Source organism: Hippopotamus amphibius, chromosome 6 (assembly GCF_030028045.1).
Source record: "Hippopotamus amphibius kiboko isolate mHipAmp2 chromosome 6, mHipAmp2.hap2, whole genome shotgun sequence".
Taxonomy (NCBI): Eukaryota; Metazoa; Chordata; class Mammalia; order Artiodactyla; family Hippopotamidae; genus Hippopotamus; species Hippopotamus amphibius.
Window position 1 is genome coordinate 156068661 of NC_080191.1, and position 12125 is coordinate 156080785.

The window sequence follows — 12125 nt, forward strand, 5'->3', positions numbered from 1 at the left end:
ACAGGAAAAAAACTGTAAAAAACACAAACACATGGAGGCTAAACAATACGATACTAAATAACCAAGAGATCACTGAAGAAATTCAAGAGGAAACCAAAAAATACCTAGAGACAAATGACAATGAAAACACAATGATTCAAAACCTATGGGATGCAGCAAAGGCAGTCCTAAGAGGGAAGTTTATTACAATACAATCCTACCTCAATAAACAAGAAAAATCCCAAATAAACAATCTAACCTTACACCTAAAGAAACTAGAAAAAGAAGAGCAAACAACACCCAAAGTTAGTAGATGAAGAGAAATCATAAAGATCAGAGCAGAAATAAATGAAATAGAAACAAAGAAAACAATAGCAAAAATCAATAAAACTAAAAGCTGGTTCTCTGAGAAGATAAACAAAATAGATAAACCTCTAGCAAGACTCATCAAGAAAAAGAGGGAGAGGACTCAAATCAATAAAATTAGAAATGAAACAGGAGAAGTTACAACGGACACCACAGAAATAAAAAGCACCATAAGAGACTACTACAGTCAACTATATGCTAATAAAATGGACAACCTGGATGAAATGGACACATTCTTAGAAAGGTATAACCTTCCAAGACTGAATCAGGAAGAAATAGAAAATATGTACAGGTCAATCACAAGTAATGAAATTGAAACTGTGATTAAAAATCTCCCAACAAACAAAAGTCCAGGAACAGATGGATTCACAGGTGAATTTTATCAAACATTTAGAAAAGAGCTAACACCCATCCTTCTCAAGCTCTTCCAAAAAATTGCAGAGGAAGGAACACTCCCAACGCATTTTAAGAGGCCACCAACACCCTGACACCAAAACCAAAGATACTACAAAAAAAGAAAATTACAGACCAATATCACTGATGAATTTAGATGCAAAAATCCTCAACAAAATACTAGTCAACAGAATCCATTAAACATTAAAAGGATCATACACCATGATCAAGTTGGGTTTTTCCCTGGAATGCAAAGATCTTTCAATATACACAAATCAATCAATGTAATACACCATATTAACAAATTGAAGGGTAAAAACCACATGATCATCTAAATAGATGCAGAAAAAGCTTTTGACAAAATTCAACACCCATTTATAATAATAACTTTCCAGAAGGTGGGCATAGAGGGAACGTACCTCAACATAATAAAGGCCATATATGACAAACCCACACCAAACATCATTCTCAATGGTGAAAAACTGGAAGCATTACCTCTAAGATCAGGAACAAGACAAGGATGTCCACTCTCACCACTACTATTCAACATAGTTTTGGAAGTCCTTGCCACAGCAATCAGGGGGAAAAAAAGAAATAAAAGGAATCCAAATTGGAAAAGAAGTAAAATTGTCACTGTTCGCAGATGACATGATACTATACATAGAAAATCGTAAAGATGCCACCAGAAAACTACTTGAGCTAATCAATGAATTCTGTGAAGTTGCAGTATACAAAATTAACACACAGAAATCTCTTGCATTTCTATACACTAACAGTGAAAGATCAGAAAGAGAGATTAAGGAAACAATCCCATTCACCATTGCAACGAAAAGAATAAAATACCTAGGAATAAACCTAACCAAGGAGGTAAAAGACCTGTACTCAGAAAACTGTAAGACACTACTGAAAGAAATCAAAGATGACACAAACAGATGAAGGGACATACCATGTTCTTGGATTGGAAGAATCAACATTGTGAAAATGACTATACTACCCAAAGCAATTTACAGATTCAATGCAATCCCCATCAAATTACCAATGGCATTTTTCACAGAACTAGAACAAGAAATTTTACGATTTGTATGGAAACACAAAAGACCCCAAATAGCCAAAGCAATCTTGAGAAGGAAAGATGGAGTTGGTGGAATCAGGCTTCCTGACTTCAGACTATACTACAAGGCTACAGTGATCAAGACAGTATGGTACTGGCACAAAAACAGAAATATAGATCAGTGGAACAGGATAGAAAGCCCAGAGATAAACTATGGTCAACTAATCTATGACAAAGGAGCCAAGGATACACAATGGAGAAAAGGCAGCCTCTTCAATAAGTGGTGCTGGGAAAATTGGCCAGCTACATGTAAAAGAATGAAATTAGAACACTCTTTAACACCATACACAAAAATAAACTCAAAATGGATTAAAGACCTAAATGTAAGGCCAGACACTATAAAACTCCTAGAGGAAAACATAGGAAGAACACTCTTTGACGTAAATCACAGCAAGATCTTTTTTGATCCACCCCCTAGAGAAATGGAAATAAAAACAAAAATAAACAAGTGGGACCTAATGAAACTTCAAAGCTTCTGCACAGCAAAGGAAACTATAAGCAAGACAAAAAGACAACCCTCAGGATGGGAGAAAATATTTGCAAACGAATCAACAGACAAAGGATTAATCTCCAAAATATATAAACAGTTTATCCAGCTCAATATCAAAAAAAACAAGCAACCCAATCAAAAAATGGGCAGAAGACCTAAATAGGCACTTCTCCAAAGAAGACATACAGATGGCCAAGAGGCACATGAAAAGCTGCTCAACATCACTAATTATTAGAGAAATGCAAATGAAAACTACAATGAGGTATCACCTCACACCGGTCAGAATGGGCATCATCAGAAAATCTACAAACAGTAAATGCTGGAGAGGGTGTGGAGAAAAGGGAACGCTCTTGCACTGGGAATGTAAATTGATACAGCCACTATGGAGAACAGTATGGAGGTCCCTTGCAAAACTAAAAATAGAATACCATATGACCCAGCAATCCCACTGCTGGGCATACACCCAGAGAACACCGTAATTCAAAAAGACACATGCACTCCAATGTTCATTGCAGCACTATTTACAATAGCCAGGACATGGAAGCAACCTAAATGTCCATCAACAGATGAATGGATAAAAAAGATGTGGTACATATACACAATGGAATATTACTCAGCTGTAAAAAGCAAGGAAACTGGGACATTTGTAGAGACATGGACGGACCTAGAGACTGGCATACAGAGTGAAGTGTCAGAAAGAGAAAAACAAATATTGTATATTAACACATATGTGTGGACTATAGAAAAATGGTACAAATCAACCCGTCTGCATGGCAGAAATAGAGACACAGATGTAGAGAACAAACATATGGACACCAAGTGGGGAAAGCAGGGAGGGTTGGAGGGGAATGAATTGGGAGATTGGGATACCAAATAGTACACTCTAAATATATGCAGTTTATTGTATGTTAACTGTATCTCAATAAAAGTTCTTAAAAAAAATTGTTTGCAAAAATCATTAAACAAAAGGTAACAAAACAGGCATGGGAATGTGGGTGCTGGCAAGAGTGATTAAAATGATAGGTTATACAATTTAAACTGAAAAGAAAGCGAGGACCCTGTTGACAGGATAAAGTGGTGGGGCCATCTGAAAAGCATAACTATCCATACAATTCTAAATGCTAAGTTTTTTAAATATATATTTTTATGAAAGCACTGGGGTATTCAGGTGGCTGCTCACCATGTTTACATAGAAAGTGTCTGTTTTGTTTGACTTAAACAATATCTTTTAGGAAATCCTTTCATGACATCTGTTCGTAGAGTAGCAAAAAGTAATATGGCTGCTGAATGTGGGAGATTGGCAATTTTAAAATTAGGATCATCATTAATATTTTGTCAGCAGAGCACAAGAGTGTTGACTGTCTACCTGATGATATAATTCTGGGTAAAACTAAACTGCAGAAGTAAAGAATAATTTCCTTTTTAGTAAAATAAAGCAGCATAAATAAAATTCTGACTCAAGATTTTACAATGGATTTTAATCTTAAAAATCTTACTCTACAAGTCTGTACAGCTAAGTTGCCCTTTTATGGTTTAATAAATTCTCCACATAGGGATGACCATGCTAGATGTACCCTCCAAAATTTCACCCTGCTTTATTATACTGAAATAGCTCCTTGTCACGAAGCACTTAAATGCCAAAATGGAAATAACACCAGACAGAAATCAGAAGGAAAGAGTCTTGCCGTGCTGGCTGTTTTCTGTGACACTGACATATGCTATAGCTGTGGCATGTGGAAGTGGCTGAGTTCACTTAGGATGGAAGCTGTGAGTTGTAGGTAAATAAGTAAGGAGATGGTGTTTTCTTCTTCCACTTACCTTGCTGATACTGGTGAAGTCTGGGAAGGAGATCTAGAACTGTGACAACTGCCTTTAGTACTAGCTATAGGTAGCTCTAAACCACTCTGGAAGAATATTCAATAGCAATCATTAGTACCACTGTACTTTAGAATATTTTTCATTAAATTTAACTTTATGATGAATACCATAAATCTTTTTTCATGAAGTGTTTAAGAAATACTTATATTTAACTAGAGGATACTCTTATTACCTGTTGAAAGTATGTTTGAAGGATAATACCAATCTCAGCATTTTCTTCTGTGATACCAACTAACATTTCGTCAATGATCTTGTGAAGCTGTTTCACTTCACGAAGTTTGATGTCTTGTTCTTCTAGTGTTTCATCTTTTGTGTCTTTCAAAAGACGGATTTCCTTGATGAGTTTTGCACACTGTTGGTCAACAGTAGTCAATTATTATTTAAACCTATTTTCTAGAACTTAATATTTTTTTAGTGGGTGAAGGAAGATTTCAGGTTACCATTTGGAACTCCAAAAAATATGAATATGACAGGTCAGCTTTTAAGTTATCAATACCTGTTTAGTTACTCTCTCTAACTTTGGCTTCTGCTCTTCAGTTTCTCTACTTAGTTGAAGTGCATAAGCTTGCTTCTCTGATATTTTTTCTTTGACATTATTTGTTAAATGTTCTATAACTGCTAAAGTATTTTCCATGCTCTGCAGAAAATAAAGTATTAACATACTTATTGGTTAGGATCAGAAATAACTTTTATAACTTGCCATTTGTCAAGTATTCATTTAATTTTGATTATTTTTGTATTCAATGTACATTCTATTGGTAGATAATAAGTATAATGACTATGGATTAAGTTTTATATACAATTCCACTAGAAAGTATTTTTATGGTATTTGGGAGAAAAGTAAACAATTCAAACAATGACTACTGAAACCATACAATTTTCAAAGATTCCTAATTCATATCATCTTCAACATTATTAGTCAAAAAAAAAAAAAAACTAAATGTTTATATACAGCCTGCTTATTACCAAGCATGTTGTTTTCTTATCTTTCAAACTTTTGTTTTAAGGAACAATCTTTAAGGTGATCTTAAAGGATTTAAGTGAAATAAAGTTCATTAAATAAAGGTTAGTGGATAGATCATAATTGGCTAGCTATTTTGATTTATCAACTGACAAGTAATTGTCAGGAGTCTAACCTATGCTTTAGCACTGAGATTTTAATTAATTTAGTTAATGCTTTGATCCCTTTTTTTTTCTCATTTAAATGAGACATCTCTCACTATCTACTTCTCTAAAAAACTGTCTTTGTACAAGGTAATGAAAGTAGAATAATAATAATGATAGTTAACTTTTATTAAGGGTTTATTACTAAAGCCTGTAGAATTTACCTGGATATCTTCCTGTAGTTCTCTGATTTGTCTTTGTTTGTATCTGTGTTTTTCATCAACAGCTCTCTTTTGTTCTTCTAGTTGGATTTTTACCTCATACTCAGCACCTAGAATTTAAAGAACTTTTGCTGTAAATTTTTAACATACTGTGTAGAAAGCAACCTTAAAGTCTTATACAAATTAAAGTTTTTAATATTTTTTGTTATGAAAGGTTAACTTCCATATGTCTAGTTGTTGAAAAACAGGGCGTGAAGTAACTATTCTTATTTTGTCAACATAGAGCAGCCAATATGCTGCTGTTTTCTTCAGATTTGAAATTAACTCCCTAGAGAAGTGATATGACCTATCACTAGAACTAATAATGGAAATAACACTTTAGCACTTATTTTAAAGGAGGGGAGATTATTAGTTTTTTCAACTGAATCAAACATGGTACACTTTTGTTTTCCTTGTCTCATAGTATTCCTCTTTTTAAAATAACTACAGATTTCATTGCATGTATATTCATTTTAAAGTTTCAATAATTCCTACATACTAGATGGAGTTACTTTCTTAAAAGATTGTTTGTAATTGTTGTTGCAGCTGTTCAGTACTTGCAAGGTGTTTCCTAGAGCATTGATTTCTTTTTCAGCTTTGTTGATCTTAGCATCCAAACTGTCACCTTCCCTTTGAAGTTCTTCTTTTTCTTGAGCAGCCTATGAAAAACAGAATAGAACAGAATAGAACAGAAAGTATCCACCATGGGGAAGAATGTCTTTTCAGGGCAGGAAATAGTTAACTCACAACAATACCAATTTGCCTGTGGCCTACATGCAGCACCAAGCATTTATTTCTTGCCCTTGATTTAAAGTGGAAGACCAAATCCTCAAGGCCTTCCAAATATAGCATATAGGATACAAAACCATGATGGCAATGTAGTAACTAACCAAAGCTTACATGAAAACTCTCCAACAAAAATGACCAAAAGTTACGCAGGTAAAAACTTTACTGGGAAGAGAAATAAGGTTAGCTAGAAGAGGTTTCAAAATAGATACTAAATAAAAAGAATGTATGTTTCTCACCTGAAAAAGGCTTGGCAGACTTCCTCATTTTAAATCTTGGGAGTAAAAAAGGTGAGCAAGGTATACCCATGAAGTGTTGCGTATTTTTAAAGGAAAATTACTGCATGATTCTACTTATATGAGGTACCTAGAATAGTCAAATTCACTAAAACAGAGTAGATTGGTGGTTGCCAGGGGTTTTGGGGATGGAGAAATGGGAAGTTATTGTTTATTGGGTACAGTTTCAGTTTTGAAAGATAAAAGTTCTGGAGATGGCTGTTGCGTTGACTGCACAACAATATGAATATACTTAAAACCACTGAACTGTACACTTAAAAATGATTAAAACAGCAAATTTTATGTATAATCACATTTTTAAAGTTATTTTAATTCAAGAAAGATAATTGTGATAAATGTGGCTAGAAAACAATGAAGTCTGTATATTGCTGAAAACCAAAAATTCCTCAGTGAGTGAACATACTCAGTAACTTTTTCCAGCTTAACTGTGTCACTGGGCTAGGCCTTCTAGAGTTGTACCCAAACAGTTCCAAAGAACTTTTCCAATTAAGGGTTGAGAGGAATAGCATGTATATATATTTTTAAGTGCCCCATGAAAAGATGCTCATCATTGCTAATCACTAGAGAAATGTAAGTCAAACAATGGCCATCATTAAAAAGTCTAAAAATAACAAATGCCAGAGGGGATGTGAAGAAAAGGGAACCCTCCTATGCTGTTGGTGAGAATGTAAATTGGTGCAGCCACTATGGGAAACAGTATAGAAGTTCCTCAAAAGAGTAAAAATAGAGTTGCCATATGATCCAGCAGTCCCACTCCTGGGCACATATCCAGACAAAACTGTAATTCAAAAAGATACATGCACCCCCATGTTCATAGCAGCACTATTCACAATAACCAAGACATGGAAACAACCTGAATGCCCATCAACAGATGAATGGATAAAGAAGATGTACATATATACAATGGAATATTACTCAGCCATAAACAAGAATGAAATAATGTTAATTTGCAGCAACATGAAAAGACCTAGAGATTATCATATTAAGCAAAGTAAGTCAGAGAAAATCAAATACCATATGTATCACTTATATGTGGAATCTAAAGTACAACACAAATGAACATATTTATGAAACAGAAACAGACCCACAGATAATAAAGAAGAAAATTGTGATTGTCAAGGGGGAAAGGTTGGGGAGGGAAGGAGTGGGAGTTTTGGATTAGCAGATGCAAACTTACATATAGGGTGGATAAAAAACAAGGTCCTACTATATAACACAGAGAACTATATTCAATATCCTGTGATAAACCATAATGAGAAAGAATATGAAAAAATATATATATATACACAGAAAACCAAATCACTTTGCTGTACAGCAGAAATTAACACAACATTGTAAATCAACTATACATCAATAAAATTTAAAAAAATAAAAAATGAAAGTGCCAGAACCCATTTTTTTTAGTCAAAAATCAACTAATAATTTCATCAGTAAATTTATTCAGTCCCAAGTATCTGTATTTAAACCAGAATTTGGTCACTGGAAAAGTTTTTTTGATAATGTTCCAATGCTTAACATTTTCACTGTTATTTGTTTTATTATGCTTCAAGATATGTCACACATTTTATAGCAAATAGTACATAATAAAAAATTAAGCTTAGCAAAAAAGATAATGTTCTTAGATAAATTACATCTAATTCTTTCAAGTTGAGTCCAGAATTAGCAAACATTTCATTCAAACTATAGTATAGTGGGAGAAAGAATGAATCAGAACAGCTAGATTTTAGTTGTGGATTTCCTACTGGTAAGTTGAATAACATTAAGTAATTTACTTCCCTACTCCAAGCTCAGTTTATTTGTCAAATAAAGGGGTTGAATTTGTTCACCTATACAAATTCCAGGTCTAATTCCACATATAACTTAAACTTCTAAACTTCTATGATTCCATTTGCCTTGAAATCAGAAATTATACAGTGTTTACTTTTTATCATGGATCCAACATTTTTAAGCATTTTCTAGTAATTTCATTGGACAAGTTCATTAAATTCTGGTCAGAATTGAACTGTTTCCTTATAAAGACAAAAAGGAACTTGGAAATGAGATTTGAAAGATGCCAGACCTTTGATTGCTGATCGTATTTTTCTGGCTCTTAAGAATCAGATGCTAGAAGATACTAAGGTGGGTAAAAGGGAAAACAAAACCATGTGTGCCACATAGACAAGAGGCTAGTGCACAATAAAAAAAACGAGGGCTATGGGTTGAATTGCCACCCCCAAAAAAATATGAAGTCTCAACCCCCAATACTTCAGGATGTGACCTTATTTGGAAATAGGGTCTTTGTAGATGTAGTCAAGTTATGATTAAGTCATTAGGGTGGGCCCTAGTCAACTACTATTTATGTCCTTATAAAAATGGGAAATTTGGACACAGGGACAAACATAGAGGGAAGACTGAAGAGACACAAGGCGAATGCCACGTGAAGATGAAGGCAGAGATCATGGTGATGCATCCATAAGCTAAGAAACAGCAAAGATTGCCAGCAAACCACTAAAAGGTAGGAGAGAGGCATGGAACAGATCATCCCTGACAGCCCTCAAAAAGAACCAATCCTGCTGACACCTTCATCTTGGACTTCCAGCCTCTACAACTGTGAGACATGTCTACAGTTTAAGCTACCTAGTTTGTGATACTTTGTTACAGCAGCCCAAGCAAACTAATACAAGGGGTCAGCAAACTATATGTTAAGGGCAAGATAGTAAATATTTTAGGCTTTATGGGCCATTCAGTCTCTGTCTAAACTACTCATACTTAACACCACTGCTACTGTAGCATGAAAACAACCAGAGACAATACATAAATGAATAAGTTTATGTATTGTGTGTTCCAGTGCTTATTTATAAAACAGTACTGGGCAGCATTTAGCCCAGAGTCCATAGTTTGCTTCCCCCTGAAATACAGTATGCAGAAAATAAAACGGTGGTTACCACTGTGACCAAATTCCTCTTCCCCAGTGCTATAAACATACATGTGCCTATCAGGAAAGATAACCTTTGCAGGGAATGTAAAGGATATAAGGAAGGGAAAGGAACTTGAATTGACTGAATTTACATCCTAAGTCTACCACATTTGAAAACAGAAATTATGGTTAGCTTCTAATTGGCAAGTTTAAGTTTTTCCCAGCAGTCAAACTGCTGAAATATTATTTTAAAAAAGTTAGAAATTATGCTCATACAAATATAAAATGAGTGTGCCAAAGATTTTATCCAATTCATTAGTGAAGGAATGAGTAAGACATTTAGACAAGTTCAAAAGGAGAATTAGAACAGACTTTATATACATAACAGAGTCAGAAATGAAATAAATTTTCTTACAGATACAAAACTGGCTGATATCTTTTAGGGCAATAAAATACAATGCCTGGGTTATCTTTCCTACAAGCATAAGTCAGCTGTATTTCTACTGGCCAGCATTCATCTGCATTGCTATGGGTGAGAATCATATGCATTAACCATCATTTTTCCATAAGACAATATCTGTCTCTCTACAGAGTAGTAAAATAGGTTAGTCAACAGAAAATCAGTCAGACGTGTGCAGGTCTGTAGAATCGGATAATCCCTGGAAGACCCACTAGAAAATGCCAAGTCTTTGGTGTCGCCATACAGTGGCATCATTGTAAACCCTCCGATTGCTTTTGCCCATTTTCAGACCATGGATAATTCTTCTGAACATAAGCCAGATTGACTTTAGTTATAAACAGAAGTTTCATTTTTACACATCTGGCACATGTGAAGTGTTATGAGCAAAATATTTAAATATGCTATACAACAAAAAATGTGAATAACTGTTGGACCCTGAAGAAGATGGAACGTGAAGTATGGCATCCGGAAACTGGGAAGGGCAACTGACAGCCTTGATTAATTTCACACATTCATTATACTGATACAGAAGGAATACTCTGGGTTGAGAGCTCATTTTGTTCCAGGCACTGTTTTAAGGGCTTTACATATATTTTCTTATTTACTTCTTACAACAAAAGTAACAATATTATCCTAATTTTGCAAGTGAGGGAACTAAGGCCCCAAAAGGTTAAATAACTTATTCAAGGTCATCTACCTAATCAGTGATAGAACCAAGATATAGACAAAGGCACTGCTAACACCATTGCTTTTATGTAACTCATCAGAGCCCTTGTTGGTAGAGGAACTTAACTGGAATTGCAACATCTATCTACTTTCCAACATGTAACAGACTAGAGCCTACAATTCACCCCTTGGAAATCTTCAAAACCTGAGAGGAGGAAAGTCATATTAATAGTGAGCAGAAGCCTCAGGTACTAAAGACTGATGAGTTATAAGAAGGGTTTGAGAGCTGGGACTCATTTCTCATATAGGTCGGGTGGAATTTCCTGAAGTAAAGTGGCAGACGTCACACATTGTAGTATGTGTTAGGGGCAGCCTTAAAGAAAGCCTACAGAAAGAAAATTAGAAGATTAAGTAGAAGTCAAAATGAAGGGTGCATCCACAAGGGCCATCCTCTAAAAGGCGTGAATTGGAGATCTCCGTCCCACTCCTATCCATGTACGATACAGGAAAAATGAGCTAAAATTACAGTTTCCATTCCTTCTTTGAACTGTTCTGAGTAACTTCCCAGACCTCTGGACAAAGGAAATCACACCTGTTCAGGGTATTTTCTACAAGGGAAAGATGAATATAGTAGTAGTCAGGATGTTGCAGAAATTGGTCCATCGAGAAACCAAGCACCACACTCGGATGGCTGGAGAACGCAGGTTTATTAAGCCGGCAGCCCCAGACGAGCTGGCCCCAGACAAGCTAACGCTCCAAAATTCTGGACCCCGAGCTCAGGGTGAGCTTTACTTTTATAGGGGTCAGTGCACATGGTTAGAGTTAGCATTGGTAGATTGGTTACTCGGTTGCTATGGGCTGCTAGCAGTTACAGAGCACCGAGTTTCCAAACAAAAACTTGCAAGAGCAAGTGCAGAACATTCCATATTTATCAAAACATCTTATGGTTACATTTGATTGCTAGGTCATCTTGTTTCTTTCTCCCTGCAGCAAGCATATCTTACAAAAGCAGAAGGAGCATGAAGTTATTTTTAGCTGAGTGCAAGTTTCTAATTTTCCTCTTCAAGGAAGGAAACCATCCAATTCCTGATCACTTCTAAATTTCCCCTTAGGGTTACAAAGTAAAGATAACCACAAGAGGGCAGACAACTCTCAAAACATCAGAAAAAAACAGAGAAGATGCACCTGATCTGTTTCTCTCCCACCTAACATGAAGGCAAAGAACAGCCCTCTTCCTGTCTGGATATCTGCCATACCAGGACAGCAATGGTAAAGTGGAGTGTAAGTAAGATTCAGAGATGATGTAGCTCCAGGTGACAATAAGGTCTAGGCTGTGGTCATATTGAGTGGGTGGCTACAGTGAAGTAAAGCTTTGAACCTGAGGTGTTGAACAGGTTGTCACAAGCACATGACTGATAGCAGGTCTTAGAGTAAAAGAGA

General features: G+C 35.4%; 1 protein-coding gene across 1 annotated transcript in view; it reads right to left on the bottom strand.

Moving 5' to 3' along the window:
* The window catches only part of CCDC39 (coiled-coil domain containing 39), a 49438-nt gene that overhangs the window by 3650 nt on the left and 33663 nt on the right, over window positions 1-12125 (bottom strand). The window contains exons 15-19 of the mRNA XM_057738801.1: window positions 6081-6240; window positions 5546-5652; window positions 4714-4854; window positions 4390-4569; window positions 4158-4243 (exon numbers count right to left, since the gene is read on the bottom strand). Coding sequence (XP_057594784.1) covers window positions 4158-4243; window positions 4390-4569; window positions 4714-4854; window positions 5546-5652; window positions 6081-6240 — 674 coding nt within the window. The remainder of the gene's footprint in view (window positions 1-4157; window positions 4244-4389; window positions 4570-4713; window positions 4855-5545; window positions 5653-6080; window positions 6241-12125) is intronic.